The sequence below is a fragment of the Myotis lucifugus genome, unplaced genomic scaffold (genome assembly GCF_000147115.1).
Source record: "Myotis lucifugus unplaced genomic scaffold, Myoluc2.0 scaffold_2968, whole genome shotgun sequence".
Lineage (NCBI taxonomy): Eukaryota > Metazoa > Chordata > Mammalia > Chiroptera > Vespertilionidae > Myotis > Myotis lucifugus.
This window is the reverse complement of record NW_005874016.1, coordinates 1-18,222: the sequence shown is the minus strand read 5'-3', so window position 1 is coordinate 18,222 and position 18,222 is coordinate 1. Positions and strand designations below refer to the sequence as shown.

At 60.8% G+C, this 18,222-nt stretch overlaps 1 protein-coding gene across 1 annotated transcript; it reads left to right on the top strand.

Moving 5' to 3' along the window:
• Positions 1-6: 6 nt before the first annotated feature.
• TRMT44 (tRNA methyltransferase 44 homolog) lies at positions 7-17,994 on the top strand (the record flags this gene model as incomplete). The annotated part of the gene is made up of 12 exons (XM_023749120.1): positions 7-279; positions 2,843-2,957; positions 3,848-4,067; positions 6,003-6,071; positions 6,779-6,886; positions 8,437-8,508; positions 9,930-10,036; positions 10,972-11,155; positions 11,648-11,680; positions 12,580-12,982; positions 15,148-15,264; positions 17,922-17,994. Coding segments are annotated over exons 1-12 (1,514 nt in total), but the record flags the coding sequence as incomplete, so codon positions are not given.
• Between the last annotated feature and the right edge of the window lie 228 nt (positions 17,995-18,222).

The window sequence follows — 18,222 nt, the reverse complement described above, 5'->3', positions numbered from 1 at the left end:
GCGAGAGGGAAGCCGCCGCGGCAGCGCCTCTGCTCGCAGGGGCCCCCGGGCAGCCCGGGGAGGGCGCCGTCCGCGCCCCGGACCTGGATTCTCTCTGGGACGATTTCTCCCGGAGCCTCGCCGGCGACCACCGGGAGCTGCTGGCCTTCCTCGCAGGCCCAGGGCCGGGGCTGCAGGCGGAGGCTCAGCACGAGCTCGACGTGGCGCTCAGGACCGTCATCCCCAAGAGGAGCCGGCGCTGCCCGCTCGCGGCTCCGCGGAGAGAGATGGTGGCGCGGGGTAAGGGTGTCTCCGATGGCGGGAGGCGTCCAGACCAACCGGCCGGCGCTGACGGGGCCAGGACAGACTCCCATCAGTCACGCACTGACAGTGGGAGGCGGCCCAGGTGGCTCCAACTCCTGGATTTGTGCCTGGGCGTGTTCAAGAGGGGGGGGGGGGCTGATGCATGTGAAACACACGGGGGGTTGTTAACTGGTGCAGGTGGCAGTTAGGTTCCTAAACCCCCCAGCCCCCCCCCCCCCACACATACACACACACACAGGCGGAGAGGCGGGGGTCGGCCCCTTCTTGAGGTGTGGGCTGGAAGATCGATTCTTTGTCGTCTTGCGATCCCTCAGGCAGGCACTTTAAAGGGGCCTGGGGTCGTCCCAGGGATGCAGCCCCGAGCTGCTGGAAGCCGTGTTAGCGTCTGTTGAGATGTCCATGGGCCAGCGTTGGGGCCAGTGGAGAAGGGCTCGAGGAGCCTGCTGAGCTGGGTGAAGAGCATGGCTAGACGCAGTTAGGTTGACACGCACTGGCTGAACCTCAGGTCGGTGGGAAGGCACATAAGGTGCCTGCGGGTCCAGTTCCTGCCCTGTCCTAGCGAGGTGGCAGGTTTGTTACTGTTCCGTGAGGGGCGCGTAGAAATGTGTGTCCTTAGCGCAGAGGATGGGGTGTGGACTGGGGGCGTCTGGAAGGCTTGGGGGAGAAGGGCAAGGCACAGCGGACGCGGACCCACAGGTAGGAGCGTAGCAGGTGAAGCGATGCGGGAAAGGCCGCTCCTGGAGGAGCTCGCTGAGCCGCCTCTGGCTCTGGCTGCGGGTCGCGGGGCCCTGCTCACGCTTGGGATCTCTGGCGTCCCCTCTGCGGCACCGCTTCCGCCTCCAGCTGGAGAACCCGGGCCTCCGCCTTCAGGGCTCACCCGGCCAGATGGAGCCCGCCTGTATCTCCCTCTCCTCCGTCTGTAGCCTGAACCACATCTGCCAAGTCCCCTCTTTGCCATGTAACACGTGTATGTAGTCACAGGTTCTGGGCGTTAGGGTGTAGACACCTTCAGGCCGTGGTTCTGTCTACATGCAGCAATACAGAGTGGCTGGTAGGTGTGTACCTCCCCCCCCAATACTGTGCCTCTGTGGCCCTAAGACTTCCAGGTGACCCCTCCTCCGGGAGGCCCTCCCCAGCCCTGTCCGGCTGGGGCAGGATAGGAGGTCTTCCAGCTTTTATCAACTTTCACATTTCACCTCTGCATCCTCAGATTGGCTTCACTGAGGAGAGGCCGGGCTGAACTTCTTTCTCTTCGTGAGTGTGGACCCTGAGAAAGCAGACACCTACTAAGAAGGGCTTCTTGTAGCTAACGGGGCTCAAATTAAAACACAAAAACAAACCAACAAAAACAGATCCTAGCAGCCATTTATAGGAGTGACTGTATTCTGACCAGTCAGGACAGTGCCTTTTGGACCAATCATACTGTGGAGATTTGGAGTCTTCATTTGTGTGGCGAGCCGGCACGGCCATGGCGTACTCAGCCCCCCGTTGGGCGCCTTATGTGCCGCGCCAGCTCAGCCAGGTTCGGTGAGCCTGAGAGGGGGCAGTGAAGGATGGAGAAAAGACAGACAAGAGAAGAAAGCTAGGTCTCGGTGGGACGCTGTCCTCTCTGATGGAGAGAGACAGTGCCACGGACTACAAGCCGTGTCTTTATTTTATAGCCAGATTCCATGAGGCAAGGTAAGGGCGTGGTCAAGATGTTTACAACATTCTCATGAGTTTCGATCCTACTCAACTACATGCACCTGAACTCTATCAAGCCCACATCACTCAGGCACGTGGGGCCACGTGTTCGGACCATAGGTTCAAGCTTACAACCACAGCTGTTGGCTATAATTGTGCTGGGAGGGCTCTGTCCTCCAAGCTGGGACTTGCACGTGGCAATGACAGGACTGTGCCCTCTCATTAGTCCGAGGCTTGAACCTGTCCAAACACTGTAGCCCCTCCCCACATATTTGCATGAGCCAAACACTATAGCCACTGCCCACACATTGGCATGAGGAAAGACCAATCGGGGACCAGGGGCGGAACTTCTGTCCAGATAAACCAGCTCCCGGTGGTATTGAAAGCCACTTTCCCCTTCCACGGAAGACACTTCTCCCTGCCTGAGCAGAAAGGAAAGCCAGCGCAGCCTGAGGCAGCTGGGAGCGGAGCAGAGCTGTCTCGTGGGGCAGGGCCTGGCCCAGGGCTGCCTCACCGCTGGGCTGGGTCACTACTGGGCGGTTTTGCACTGACCGTTTTCCTCCTCCGTTGTACCCCAAAGTGGGGATTGCTGCGGTGGACTGGTGCCAAGGACCCCCCACCATTGATTGCCATGCCGCTGGCGCTCCTGTCGCCCTGTCAGGGGGGTGAGGGCTCCTCCTGCTGGCACGGGTGGGCTCGAGGCCGCAGGGAGCAGGACAGGAGAGCCTGCCTGTCCTGGGCACCGTTGTCCGTGGGGTGGGAGCCTGGCAGACAAAGCCCAACACCCAGCTCGTTACTATTGCGAATGCAGCGTCTGTTAAGGCCGCTCTCATCTTCTCTATCGTTTCTTCCCCAGATGTCCTCAGGGGAACTGTCACATTTTTACCTTTGGAAGAAGATGACCAAGGCAGTTTGAAGGTTCAGATGAGCAACGTGTATCAGATTCAGCTCCGCCGTGGCCGTGAAGAATGGTGAGAGCTAAATATTGGCTCCTCCTCCAGTGCTGCTCCAGGCCGCTGCGCGACCCGGGCCAGGGAAGAGCTAGCTGAGGGGCTCTCAGGGTTAGGGCTTGTGCGAATTGCCTTCTCCTGGCGTTTCCACACGCTTTGTTCCAGCTGGTGCCTGGCCTGCGTGTGGTCACGGCCTGGTGGGAGTCGTGAGTCCCTCCGTCCCATGTAGCACTTACTAACAATGAGTTGAAGTAAACTCAGATCCCTTTGTTATTTTATTTCTTACAACTTGGTAATGGAGAGTGAGTATAAGTTTGTTTATTTCTTGCCAAGGCCTACGTGGTTTTAGATATAGTGGGTATTTAGTAAGCTTGTTAATGCTGTGCCAGGAGCTGGGCAGAGCGCGACAGCACAGGTGGGAGCCAGGACCTGGCCGTGTTCTGGTGCCGGAACACACCGTGGGCAGAGGGGCCTGGGAACTGCGCGGGGCCTGCGAGTGTGCCCGTACGCTGCGCTGAGCTCGCGGCTCTCGGGCCAGCAGATCCCTGCTGAGCCAGCGCACTCACGTGTGAGTAGCCGTGTGGGAGGTGTGAAGCGCAGCAGGGCCAGGCGTGTCCGTGGGCTGTGGCGCCTGTGGCCGGTGCTGCAGTCGCAGGGGGAGCGTGGTTCATGGCCTAGCCTCCGGCGGGCTGGTGGGGGTTTAACAGTGTTGGCAAGAGAAGTGGAACTCTTTCTGCTTAAGTGTGTTTTTCTCTGTCAGATGAACATTCTGTAGCGTGTTCCCGGTGGTTTTGTGTTTGGGTAAAATATTTGGTAACTTAGCTGTCTCCTCGCTCCTTTGTTAGATAAACAGGTAACTTAAAAAGAACTGAAACCAGCTCTGCTTATTCGTGTTTCTCTTATTTTTAAAGGTTCATATCTGTTTTGATTTTCTGTCCAGAAAGATGGCAATCGGATGGGACTGTGTATCCCAAACCCGCCTGGCTTGGGCGCGAGCTGCCGGCCAGGCTGGCCCGGTGGTCTGTGGCGAGCGAGAGCAGTGGCTTCAAAAGCACCCTGTCCCTCCTCCCCATCCTCAAGTACAGCCACACCTACCAGGAGCTCAAAGACAAGTACAAGCACATGGTCCAGGTAATGCTGGGACATTGACCACGTGCGCAGGTGGGACCGCTCCTGGGCGCGTTCCCGCTCCCCCAGGTGCAGACACTGTCAGGGCGCCCGCCTGACCTTGCGCAGCTGTGCCCTGACGTGCTTAGGGCTGCAGACCACAAAAACGGCTGCAGCTGTATCGTGGAAAGCAATGTATTTACTTTTTGGCACATGACTAAGTTTTCCCCCAAGAAAACAAACGGGAAATACTAGTATTTAATTTTAAATAATTGAACATTAAATTAATTACTAAATCACCATAATTCTCTGGTTTGAACTTAAACGTATTTTAAGAAAATATATGAAAGTTAAAGTACAAAAGTACATCCTTACAAAAAGGAGGTAACTTTTGTAACGTGTCCTTAACTTTCTAAGAAGTAGAAAGCAGGTAAGGACAAACACAGGTGTTCACATGAAGCTTAACACATTGCGTACCGCATAGAAATCTCTAAGACATACGCCAGGGACCGCACGTTTTTGGGCAAACTGCATGTTATTTAAATCATCATAATGCACTTTAGGTGTTGTTTTTCAATAATTATAACATTTTCATTTTCAAAAACAAACAATTAAAGTTCCTAGTACTTTTTTTAACGTACGGTACTGCGTAAAACATTTTCCTCTATGAAGAGGGACCAAACAAAATTTACATAAGTATCTAGATTCGCTCCTTTTTCCATGGGCGTGAAAAACGAGAACACTCGTGAGCGGTCCTTAACAGATGGCCCTCGAAACACGAGAAAACTCCTGAGCGGTGCGAAATGTGGTAAGAAGTACAGCATCATTAGGGAGTTGAGCCTGCTTTTTACTCTTCCCCGTTCACATCTCCCTCCCTCCTTGAAGTAGCTGCGACCTGTCATTTCCGTGTGCCTTGTGCTGTCAGTCACCTGTCGCTGTGTGACACAGCACCCGGCCCCGGCTGGGCAGCACCCTTCCTGCTGAAACGTGTACAGGGTCTGGAGCCCAGCCACGGAGTCCTGGGTTGTCATGTTAACTGCGAGTAAGGTACCTTCTCGGGGGCTTTCATGCTCTTCCAGTTTTAGATGGTTTGTCCCGACCGTCCGGCCCACCCTGCTCTGACTGGAACAGAAATTGGGATGTTGAACATCAGCCATTGCCTTTTCATCTTCTGCCAGATGCCTGTTCTGCGCATTGTTGTTGTTGTTTTTTGTTTTGTTGTGTTTTTTTTAGAGACAGAGAGAGGAAGGGAGAGGGAGAGAGAGGTAGAAACATTGATGATGAAAGAGAATCATCAGTTGGCTGCCTCCTGCACCCCCCTACTGGGGATTGAGCCAGCACTCTAGGCATGTGCCCTGACCGGGAATCGGACCCGTGACCTCTCAGTGCATGGGTTGATGCTCCACCACTGAGCCACACTGGCCAGGCCGTTATGCACATTGTTCATGTTAATAATGAGACCCCTGCTTGCACATCCAGGGGTCATCCTGTGGGGTGGTTGAGTTTATTCCTGCTTTACAGACAGGGAGGCAGGGACAGAACAGCTGGGAGGGACGGTCAGTCCCTGCAGACCGAGGGAGCACTGGTCCTGCCCCGGCTCCTTGGCTCCCCATCCACCTCGCTTCCTTGCTGCTCATCCTCATCTGAAGAAGGGCCAGGCTGCTAGCTGAGTGTCCTGAGGTGCCCAGGGCCTCCTCTAGTTATCTGCGTGCCTCGTCTTTACTGCGAAACCTGCCTGGGATGGCCTCGCTCTGGCGCGTCCTGTGCACGGACACGGTTCTGGGTGTCTGTACACAGATGTCTCACTGCCAGGGCCTGTGAATTTCTGCCTTGGGAACAAGTTTATGTTTTAAATGTTATTGCGTCATGAGTCCAGTGTGACTTACGCCTTGTGGCTGTACTAAGTGTTGAGACATGGTGGAGGCGGAGAATGACGTGTGTCCTCGGGGACTTTTTCAGGTGTGGCCTGAAGTGACTGATCCTGAGAAGTTCGTGTATGAAGACGTGGCTATTGCTGCCTACCTGCTGGTAAGGACGCTCCTGACCGAGCGGACGGGCGTGGGGGAGGGGCCTGGCAGGGGCTGCCAGACCCCCGCTTAGGGTGCTCACCCCTGGGCAAGGCTGGTCGCACACGAAACGTTCACTTTTACTAGTAACTTGCCCGAGGGTCGCAGCGGGTGCGCTGGGCAGCCTGCCTGGGACTCAGGCTGAGCAGCGCTTCCGTGGTAACAGGTGCTAGCGGAGCGCTGGGCGCCCGCTGAGGACGCGCCTTCCGCCCAGGCTCGGGTCCTGGCTGTGGGCGTTCCTGACCGGCTTCTCCCCACCTGCGTGTGGACGTGCCCTGCCTCGCTGCTCTTGGTTTCTTACCTGTAAAGTGTTTAAACTAGGCATCCTCCAGTTTCATCGCAACCGTAATTCTTAGTCTCTTTAGAAATGGCATGGTTTTGTTTGATTATCGTTGTGCACAAAACTTGAAAGAACACAGAGAAAGCAGGAAGGAACTACTCTCAGGCTGCCCAGGGACAACCCCTTTAATGTGGACTTGCTGGCAGGAGGGAGCCCTGCCGCACGCAGCACCACCCGCGCCCACCCACCCGCACCTGCCCGCCTGCGCAGAAGCCCGGAACCTCAGAGAGGCCTCCCACCCGCTCTGAGAGTGCCAGTCGTCACGTGGGGCTGGTGTCTGAGTTTCCGGGTTAGAGTGACTTACACACAGACTTTGTGTTTTCTATTAGGTCCTATGGGAAGAAGAGCGAGCCGCGCGGGGCGTGACAGCGAAGCAGTCCTTTGTGGACCTGGGCTGCGGAAACGGCCTCCTGGCACACATCCTGAGCGGGGCGGGGGTAAGGGGGCCTCGGCGCACATCCTGAGCGGGGCGGGGGTAAGGGGGCCTCGGCTCACATCCTGAGCGGGGCGGGGGTAAGGGGGCCTTGGCGCACATCCTGAGCGGGGCGGGGGTAAGGGGGCCTCGGCGCACATCCTGAGCGGGGCGGGGGTAAGGCGGGCCCGGGGCCTGGCGGCGCCTTTCCCAAAGTGTCCTCACGCCCGGCACAGGCTCCCTGAGCGCTTCCGGTGCTACCGAGGCGAGCGGCCTGCCGTGGGCACGGGCTGGCGGCCATGGCGTGTTGCCGGGCAGGCTGTGCACAGGAAGGGCGGTGTCAGGGAGGTGCTCTGGGGGCAGGCGCGCCAGGAAACGTCAGGCTTCAGCAGCACAGGTGTTGCTGTTGGATGTTTCCTGCAGGAAGCCCACCGTTTCAAGGCCTCGGAGGGGCAAGGGCAGGGCTTCTGCCTCGAGAGGCTGGAGTCCAGCGCAGGACGGCCCGGGCACTACGCTGTGAGCCCGCGGGGCTCGCTGGCCGCCACTGCCTGGTCAGTGAGGTGCAGGCGGTGGCACTTAGCACTGGCCACGGCACCCACCCCACTCCTGCCACATCTCTGCCTGCCCGGCGAGTCCAGCGCGCTAGGACGGTCACCTGGTCCCCCGGCGCAGCTGGCTGGGCTCAGCAGCCTCACACTCAAGAGTCAGCTGGGATTGGAAGCCCAGTGCTGACCCCAAGGCTGACGTCTGTCCACCGCAGCCTCTGCCTTGCGGGTCAGACATGTTTGTCCTCCCGGTGGGGCTGGGACGGGGCTTGTAGCTTGTACTCCCTGAGCTGCTTAGAAGAGTAACCGATACTGTAAACAGGTCGCTGTGCGTTGGCCCGTTCGGTGGTGACCCGGAGGTGGTGGGTGAAGACGGGGGGGGGGGGGCGGGTAGGGGTGTGAAATGCGGGTGCCTGTGAGGGCTCGAGTGTGGTCCCGGAGTGCGGTCGCTGTGTGCCCGGTGCCAAGCCACCAGGATGGGCTTGGGGCGGGGGTTGAGGGATGCGAGCTGGACCAGGAGCCAACTGAGGTCTGAACCCGACGGCCGAGGTGCCTCCCTTTCCAGGCCCGTCTCCTGGGCTCCAGCTAGGGCTGCTCCTTCACCCCACCCTGTCCCCTTGCTGAACCCGCAGAGCTGCTCCTTCACCCCCACCCCCATCCCTGTCCCCTTGCTGAACCCACAGAGCTGATCCTTCACCCCACTCCTGTCCCCTTGCTGAACCCACAGAGCTGCTCCTTCACCCCCATCCCCTCCCTTTGCTGAACCCACAGAGCTCCTTCACCCCACTCCTGTCCCCTTGCTGAACCCACAGAGCTGCTCCTTCACCCCACTCCTGTCCCCTTGCTGAACCCACAGCAGGGGCCGCCGGTGCCTGGCAGGGGCGCGTCTACATTCTGAGAAACTGAGCTGTCGCATCCAGGTGTCGCGTGGGTCCCTGTGCTTTCCGCTGACGGCCGTACTGCGGGCTGTCACTCGTCCTTGCTCATCTGTTTTGGTGACAGAACTTAACCTGCGTTTTCTGACACTCAGCATCCAGGCAGAGGGCTTGATGTCCGAAGAAGGAAGCTCTGGGACGTGTATGGGCCGCAGACGCGCTTAGAGGTACTGGCTTGTTCGTGCCCTGCCTCCCCGTGGCCGTCCCCTCGTCACGGCTGTTTGCTGAGTGTGTTTCTGTGTGCAGCCCAGTCGTGCTGCCCACCCGTTCACACCGACCCGATTCACCTGAGGTTTAGGAAAAGGTGAACGTTTGGATTTTTCAAAGCCTCTTGTGCAGCTGGAGAGGATGCTGGCCTCTGGGGCTGGAGGCGTGTCCCTGCGTGGGGCCTGCCGTGGGGACCACATCTTCCGTGGTGCTGGGAGCTGCCGGGGGCAGAGGGCAGCTGGTGAGGGCCAGGCGAGGGTGGTGAAATGAACCTGGGCTGGGCCCTGTGGAGCTGGCAGCCGCTTGCTCTCAGCCGTCTGGTAGCCGGGTCCAGCCCGTGACCGTGGGCTGAAGTTCCCAGGTCACTCCATCCTCCGCCAAGAGCCGCTGGTGCTGGTGCCCACGAGAGAGCACCGTCTCCTGAGGGCGGAGGGCGGCCCCGCAGCAGCGCCCCTAGCAGCTGAGTAGCGCTCTGGTGTGTGGTGCTCGCACGACGATGACATTGCCTAGCGACACGTTGCTCAGGACACGTTTTGTTGTTATAACAAAAGTAGGGGGCAGTGTGGCAGCCAGGACCTCTCCCGGCGCTAGCTCCCTGCTTTGAATGAGGTCTCGGGCACATGGTTGCATTTGGGTTTTCTCTGCCTCCCTTTCTTGTAGAAGTCGAGGGTGATGCTGCAGACATTGTCTCATGTGGATGCTCTGCTCGTGTACAGGGTTGTGTTTGCTTGTGTAGTCCCACATCCTAACACATTGAAACGTTTTAAACTCGGGTCTGAAGGGGTCTGAGTAACACGGTTGAGTTCAAAATTCCCCGCGTCCGCAGGCCAAGGGCAGACTCCTGCCTGCGGGTGAGAGGGGCAGGCAGCAACAGGCCTTGGTCCGAGCCAGGACGGTCTGTTGAGCACAAAGGCTGGTGTTGAGAGCCCTTAAACCGTAAAAGCAACCCCTCGAGCTTAACTTCAGAAACGGCCGGGATGTCATCATGCCCGTCGGGGTAAGAGGAGGTACCAGCATACGCCGGGGCTCAGGGCATTGGCACGTGCGGCAGCTCACGCGGCCCCCGTGGCGCCCTGTGTGTGTGTGTGTGTGTGTGTGTGTGTGTGAGTGAGTGAAGAAGCGCATTTTCAATGGTCAAAAGGAGACTCGCCCGAGAACAGCGTTGGTTTCTCTAGTGATGGCCCTGGAAGAGCCAGTATTTCGTGCCCGTGGGGCCGACCGCAGGCAGGGCCGTGCAGTCCTCACTCCTGGTCCTGGTCTCACCTTCTACCCAGGAGCTCAGAGCGCTGAGCCCTGCCGGGCGGGGCAGTGCTTCTGCGGGGCCCGCCCACCTCTGCCTCAGCTCTGCATTCACTGACCGGCCTCCGGGTCTTCCTCTCAGGAAGCTGCCATCACACCGAGTGACGAGACCCTCTTCCCTGACGCTGATTGGCTAATCGGGAACCACTCCGATGAGCTGACCCCGTGGATCCCTGTCATCGCGGCCAGGTGAGTGGAGAAGCGCAGTCGGCAGGCGCCTGGCTGGGCTGCTGGTGCCTGAACCTCGCTGGGCAGCAGTAGCCCCAGTGCACGTGGCCCTTGAGCACTGACGTGCAGCTGGTTCAGCTTGTTGGAATGAGATGAGAATATCGGGTAAATCTAGAATTCCATCTAGTTTACTACTTGAAATATGGGGCCAGAGAAAACTGTGGCTCACACGCTGTTCTGTTGGACAGTGATGATCAAAACATTCCTTCTATGATATTTATATCCAGTGGTGAAAGATGTGTCATTTTTTCTGGAAGATTTTTTTGCTTTTTGCTATTTTTTTTTTTATAAGAGGAGGGTTTATCTTCAAAGGAAAACCTGTCGGTGCACAAACAGGTGGCAGCAGTCACGTCTGTCTCTCCAGCAGCGTCATGCATGTCAGATGGCGCTCACCTGTGTCAGAGGAGACCTTTAGGCGCCGGTTCCTGCTGCCTGTTCTCCAGCAGCTTGTGAACCGTGCCAGCTCTCGGTCTTGCCCGCGCTGTGCCCGCCTCCCATCCCCGCTGCCTTGAGATCTTGGTGCCCTGTACTCGGTGCGGGTGCGGGTGGCAGAGCAGCTGGAGTGGGAAACCCTTGTGTGGGAGTCTCGCTGCGTGTCTCACTGGGAGATCCGGGGGCTGCACTGTTTCCGGGAATCTCACTGGGGAGGCTGTGCTTCACTTTTTATGTAAAATAAAATGCGCCAGCAGCAGGCGTCTGTTTTCTGATCCACGACTGCCACGTGGCCCTCTGCTGAGGGTTTAATGAATGGCCACGTGGCCTGCTGAGGGCTCTGTAGTGAATGGCCACGTGGCTGCCTGCTGAGGGCTCTGTAGTGAATGGCCACGTGGCTTTGGGCTGGGTTTTCTCTGATGAACCTGCTGAAGACTCTGGTGTCTGCTTGTGGGTGTTTGAAGGTCCTCCTACCGCTGCCGTTTCTTCGTCCTCCCCTGCTGCTTCTTCGACTTCGTTGGAAGGTACCGCCGGCGGCAGAGTGAGAAGACGCAGTACCGGGAGTACCTGGATTTCATCCGGGAGGTGGGGTCGGCCTGCGGCTTCCACGTGGAGGAGGACTGCCTGCGGATCCCTTCCACCAAGCGCGTACGTCCAGCCCCTGGTGCCTGGCGGGCGGCGGTGGCGCTGAGGGGAGGGCTGAGGGCCAGGTTGGAGCCGTAAAGGACACCGGTGTTGGGAAGGAGGGTGTTCCCGAAGGCGCCGTGCCAAGCGCACACGCGGTCATCGCTGGGGCTCCGGCGTCTCCACCCTCCCTCCCCGGGGCAGGTGTCCGCGGGGCCCATGCGGAGACCTCTTGGCCTGGGCAGTGTTGTCTGAGGCTCAGCACACTCAGTTCTGAGTCCTGGATTCGCGAACAATTGGCTGACGTTAAAGGCTGTTTAGAAGCTCAGAACTGTTCAAGGTTTTCTTATTCAGAGCCTCACCACTTCAGATTTACCTGCAATGTGATTGGCCAGGGCGCCCTCCTGTGACTGCCAGGCGGTCAGGACCGTGTCTTGGAGGCGGCGCCCACCGGGTGGTGGGAGGGCCCCCGCGGCTCCGGGTGCTCACTGCTCAGTCCACCCGTGTTTCCTGTAGGACTCGTCCTTCTCTCACTCACCCCCTCGTCGGGCAAGTCAGTGTCTTCTGAGGTTAGAGGTGCTGCAAACTGAGGTTTGGGTCGTGTGGGTGGGCACGAGGGTCCCACAGTTTGATTTTTTATTACTTGTTCCCCTGCATTTGTAGGCACCTCAGACTATTCCCTAATCTCTCAGCCTCGGTGCCTTGTGACGGTGGTTTGGGATCAGATGCAGGAGTGGATGCGCACTCAGCGGGCTGATCCTGCGCCAGGCGCCCGTTTCGCACAGGGACGCGCCTGCCCGTGGCCACACGCGCTGCAGGTGGCGGAGCTGGGCACTGGAGGGGCTGCGATTCCTCACGTTCGCTTTCTCGCCTCGCCTGTCGCCTGGCTTTGTAGTTGGTGCCCAAGGAGGAAGCACAGACGCTGTTGGGCAGCGTCCCTGGACGGCCTGGCGCCAGGGGCTCCGAAGGGCAGGTGGCCTTGGTGGGCAGGCGCGAAGGAGGGAGGGAGGAGCCAGGTGGAGCATCTGCGCTGGACTGAGACCGATATAAAGACGGCTCCTCCTGTCGCTCCCCGAAAGCTCTTAGGGTGACCTTCAGGGACTGGGAGTGGAGGGGGGCTGACGTGGGCGCAGTGTCTCAGGTGGGTGCCCTTGGGCACAGTGATGCAGCTCTCGGTCAGCACGCAGACGTCTGTTCGTCCCGCGCAGATCTGAGCACGTGCGTCCTCCTGGGCTTCCGCTGCTGCTCACGGTCAGGGCGCGGGCCCTGTGGTGCGTGGAGGAGGCTTTCTCTCCCGAAGGAGAGCGGCTGCTGCTCACGGTCAGGGCGCGGGCCCTGTGGTGCGTGGAGGAGGCTTTCTCTCCCGATGGAGAGCGGCTGTTCTGTGACTTGCGCTCCTGAGCAGGACCGAGGGTGCTGAGCAGGAGGTGACTCCCCTTCTCGCGCAGGTGTGCCTCCTGGGGAGATCCAGGACCTACCCGAGCGCCGCAGAAGCCTCCGTGGACCAGCAGAGGACCCAGTACATCAGCCGCCGCCGGGGCTGCCCTGCAGGCCTCTCTGCCCCGGGGCCTGCCCCCACCCCGCCCCAGGCTGAGGCTGGCAGCGTGGGCGTGGACTGCTGCCCCTGCGGTCCTCCCGACGGTCCTGGAGCCCTGGAGGCTGGGGCTGAGGGACGCTGGCTGCCCGGGTTTCACCCCCGAGACAGAGCTGAGCGCGTGAGGAACTGCACCGCCCTCCCCAGGGAGTTCGTGGACCAGGTGGTTTTGCAAGTGGCAAACCTGTTGTTGGGCGGAGAGCAGTTAAGCCCAGGAAGTCCTCGCGGCGGGAGTCCACAGACCTGGAACCGAGGAGGTAACGCTCTGCGCTCCCAGCCATTGGCGGCATCGGGCAGCGCCGCCCTCCTGTGTGCGGCCGGTGGGGGGTTTGTGTGTGAGACGGCGATGGCAGGCAGGCTGCGTGCGAGCTCAGGCCTGGTTCCCTGGGGGTCCCGCTGGCAGACGGAGAGGCGGGCGGGCCCGTTGGGACACTGGGCCCTCACGGGCCTTCCCAGACCGCCGGTCTGAGGCCTGTCCCAGCAGCACACGGTCACTGGTGCCGGCGGGACTCTGACGAGTGTGGTGGGTTTGTAATTCTCTGGGCGGGAGGGCGTGTGCCTGACTGTCCTCGCAGGAGGGTGCCCTGTCCAGCCAGTGGCGTCCGAGGGCGGGGGGCCCAAGTGTGAGCCCCGATTGTCTTCCTAAAGTTGTTCCCATGGTCACAGGTCCCAGGCTGCTGGGAAGGTTTCCCTGCTGCTCTTGTGCCCGCAGGCATCTTGGACAGCCACCAGGGGGCGCTGTGGAGCTGACTGTCCACCAGCCAGAGTCCTGCCTGAGGTTTGGGGTCATGAGGAAATTGAGGACCCCTCTCCCCCTCAGCCTGTCAGGACGGCCCCCCGGCTGGCCCCACGGGTGGGACAGGCCCGGGAGGAGGGATCCTGGGTCCTCCACCCTCCTGCTCTCCCTCAGCCACGAAGGTTGTCACAGTCGAGTGTCTCCATCCTTTCACTCCCTCCCGTCTCGTGTCCTCGTGACGCAGCACCCCCCCCCCCCACACCCCCCGTTGAGCATGTCCCCTCTCCAGAGTCACCGCCCCTCCTGGTGTCTGATCAGGACCCCGGCAGCCCTCGCCAGCGTGGCCTGGCCCAGGTGGCTGTGTGGCTGCAGCAGCCCAGGGTGCCACGGGGTGTTCTGTGGGTACAGCCACCTCCTAGGGCAGTGATGGCGAACCTATGACACGCGTGTCAGAGGTGACACGCGAAAGCTAATTTTTTTGGTTGATTTTTCTTTGTTAAATGGCATTTAAACATATAAAATAAATATCAAAAATATAAGTCTTTGTTTTACTATGGTTGCAAATATCAAAAAATTTCTATATGTGACATGGCACCAGAGTTAAGTTAGGGTTTTTCAAAATGCTGACACGCCGAGCTCAAAAGGTTCACCATCACTGAGCTAGGGGTGCCCCACTGAGGGAGCCAGGGTAGAGGAAGGCAAGCTGGGTGGGCCCAGAGCCCCAGTGCACTGAAGACGGGAGTTGGACCTTCGTTCCAGGATGGCGCTTCCCTTGGGGGTCCTTCGGGAACCTGGGGGTGCCTCCTAGTGAGCAGGACAGGCTCTCTCCCAGCCCAGGAGGAGGGGGGCTCTAGTTATCACTCCTCAGCCCCCCCCCCCCCGGAGATGTCTGGGAGCCGGGGAGCCATGCTCCCCAGGGCTGTCTGAGGCTTCAGCTCCCTGTCGGCTGGGGAACATGCTCCCGTGAGGGGGAGCCTGACCTTGGCCTCAGCCTCCAGCCCCCCCACAGGCAGCCTTGCTCTCCTGGTCACTGGGATTAGTGACGGCCAGCCCGCCCCAGGCCTGGGCCCTCCATGCCTGCACTCTGTGACATGAGTGGTCTGTCCCAGGACCTACCTGGTGCAGGCCTGGGGCTCCCCCTGCAGGCCTGGCTGAGGGGCACGTGGGAGCTGGGGCAGGACTCAGTGGGAGGGACGAGGGCGGCAGAGTGGAGCTGCGTGGCCGGGGCCGGGCTGCATGTGAGGGTCAGCGCGGGGAGCTCATGGGGCAGAGCCGGGAGGTGGGGGCTTTCCGGGCCAGTGTTCCATTCCCCGTGGGTTCCCGCGTTCTCCGGGCGGGTGGAGGCCGGTGAGAGTGAGGCTTCGCAGGTGGGGTTATCGCCGCTGCTGACCTTGTCGGGAGGCTCGGCTCCTGGGCTCAGCTGCAGGGCAGGGCCTGACGGGCAGCACAGGGTGGGCCTGGTGGGGAGCACAGGGTGGGCCTGCGGGCAGCCAGCTCTGGCAGCACGGGGCGGCCCTGCCACTAGTTCAGCAGGGGTGTAGACTAAAGCACGTTAAGTCTAAGCATCTGTGGTCCCTGCTGACGTGCGTGAGGGATTTGAGTTCACGGGAGGCTGGTTCTGTGCCCATGGGACAGGGACAGGGTGTGATGGCCCTTTCCTGTCGTTGGGGGACCCCTTTTCAATAGCGAGCCTTTCCCTGGCGGAGGTCGCGGGCCAGCTGGACCAGGAGACCCTGCGGAGGCTGAAGCGGGAGTGCGGCGGCCTGCAGACGCTGCTGCGGAACAACCACCAGGTGTTCGCAGGTGAGCAGCCGTGCCTCCCGCCCTGCCAGGCTCACCCCGCTCCTCCCGCGTGGCTATGGCCTGCCGCTCGTCTCTGTGGGCTGTCTCCTCCCCAAAGCCACCTGCCCCGCCCGGTCCTGCCTCCTCCAGGCCCCAAGTCCCCAGGTCCCCAGGTGCTTCTGTCACACGTCCTCCTGCACTTGTCACACCCCCACCCCAGCGAGGCCATGAGCTCCCTGCAGGCGGGGCCGCCGGGCCCCACGGCTGTGGTGCTGCAGGAGGAGGCTGAGTGTCCCGGAGGGGGCACACCCACCCGACCCCTCCCCCCTGGGTCGCCCACAAGGCACCATCTCGGGGGCGAGCTGTCCCGTGTGTGCTGTGCTGGAGGCTGCAGGCCAGGGTGAAGGCCTCTGTCCTGTGCCCAGGACCTGGCGGAGGAGGCTGCCCCCTCCGGGCGGGTCCCACAGCAGGACAGGCGCCTCAGGCGGGGTCTGTGGGAAGGAGGTGACAGGGGCCTTTCCAGAGTGAGGGAGGCCGGGTTGGAGTTTGTCCACGGGTGCTGGCCCGTGCCAGGCCCAGCTGGGTGCACATGCTGGGCCCAAAGGTCTTGGTCTCACTGGGGTAGATGCTGCCCCTCGGGCTGGGAGGAGCCGGAGGAGGCCCCTGAGCTGGCCGTCCTGCCCCACTGAGCTGGCTCGGCTGCCTGGGATCGCTCTGCGTTTCGCAAGCTCAGTCCGGGAGGCTCGCTGAAGCCCTTCTCTGTGTCCCACGCGTTTTTCTGTTTGGTTTCATGAACAGCATCTTTTTTCCGTTAGAAGCACGCATGCGTCTGACTGCTGTCATGTGCAGTGTACGTGGGGGGCGCTTTTATTTTTGGAAACGCTTCTGAGTAGGAGGCCGGGGTGGAGTTGGAGCAGGCAGCCATGCGTCATGCGAGAGCTATGCCTGAGCCGGTCTGTGTGCGGGCTGCTGAGCTGTGCTCTCCATCACGTGTGCGGACGGAGGTGTCCGCCTTGGTGCCAGGTGCCAGGGCTGTGACACGGAGGGCCGTGCAGGTGTGAGGGTGGTGCCCACTCCATCCCTGAGCCCCCATGGCCGGTGCACATTGGTCAGCACGCAGTCAGGACGCTGTGGCGGGAGCGTGGAGCCGGCCCTGGGGGCGGTCGGCATGCGGGGCTCAGTGCTGCGCTCGTGGCCTTGAAGGTGCCCGTGCAGCTCAGAGACGGGGACGTGCCGAGGCTCTAAGAGGGGCGGGCGGGACTGGCAGCCCAGGTCCAGACGGACCAGAGCCCGGGCTCCTGCGCACGCACGTCCGGGAGCTGTCCGCAGGGCTCTCCCGGGGACCTTCAGCCCCACCCTCCGCGCTCGGGTTAAGGTAATGTCTGGTCAGAAACGGCGGAGGCGGCGCACAGCAGCTTTTCTGTGCTAGTCAGGCTCGGGGCTCACACACGAGGGAGGAAACGTTCAGAAATGTCGGGGCCCGTCCTCAGAGTGCGGGGCCCATCCTCGGGGTGGGGGGCAGTATGCTGCATCCCGCCAGCCTCAGCTGCCCCCATCCCGCTCCCGCTGTCGTCAGCGCCCTCTCCCCAGGCCTTGGAAGTCCTGGCTGGCCCTGGCCCCGAGGGTCCTCTTCACTGCCCTGCAGGCCTGACCTCTGCAGGCTGCTCCATGCCCGGCTTCGGCCCCTGTGGCCACCCCACATTTCTCGTGAGCCTGTCCAGGCCAGAGGGGCTCCTCACCTTTTTGAGGTGCACACCCTGGGGGTCTGGGAGTCTTGCCTCCACACACACCCAAGGGGTCCCGCTCCCACGGGCGGGCATGTCATGTTGTGCGGCACCGGGAGGTATGCTATGGACACGGTGACGTTTCCTTGACGGGAGCTTTCAGGGGAAGAAGGCCAAGGTCAGAGTCCTGGGGAGGCCCGAGCGCCGGCCACAGGAGGCACCCCTTCGCGGCGGGAGGGAGTCCCCTCTGCCTCCTTGCCTGGGCTCCCCAGTGGGCGTCTGTGCAGAGCGAAGTCGAGCTGGAACTCAGTGCAGGTCTCAGGGCCAAGGGCCAGGCTTTCTCAACAGCCCTGCACCTCCCAGCCCGTCGCCGGGTGCAGCTTCCAGGGGAACCGGGACTCACTTGGCTGCTTGGCCTCGTTTCGAGCGGCGTTTCTGCTGAGCTCACGGTTCTTGGAGGAAACGGCCATGTGCAAGCTGGGGTCTCGGCTGTGTGGGGGTGTAGGGCACCAGCTCAGGAGGTCCCCCTGGCGGCACAGGGCCCTCCCACCCGCTCCCATCTGCAGCCCCACCCCTGCTGACTGCTGGGAGCGGCACCCTCATTCACCTTGGGGGGCTCTGGCTGCAGGGCCCTGCGGCTGCCTTCTGCCCGCTGGGAAGGCCCGCCAGCTGCGGCGCTGGCTTTCTCCTTTCCATATGGACGGGTGAGCCTGGAGGACCCGGGTCCTGCACGCTACGGCGGTCACAACGCTTACGCCGTCACACCGGGCCTCAGCCTGGTCCCCTGCAAGCCCGTCCCCCATCCTGCCCCACCGTCCCTTCTCCCATCACCGCGTGAGATCTCAGCCCTTGTCCCTCTGGGCGCTGGCGGGCCGGGCTCTGTGGGAGCTCTGGGCTCAGGTGAGTTGAGGGACTTGCCTGTTGACTTCCCGGCTGTGTCTGTTCAAACCGCAGTTCTGAACGGGCGAGTGCACTTTCGAGACTGGAGGGAAGAGAAGCTGCAGGAGGAGAAGCAACCGGAAGCCAGGTTCTATTCCGGTCAAGGGCATGTATCTTGGTTGCGGGCACATCCCCAGTGGGGAATGTGCAGGAGGCAGCTGATCGATGTTTCTCTCTCATCGATGTTTCTAACTCTCTATTCCTCTCCCTTCCTCTCTGTAAAAAAATCAATAAAATATATTTAAATAAATAAAAAAAAATGAGTCTGCAGGATAGAAAAGTCCAACTTAAGACTCGCTGCCCACATATGCTGGTC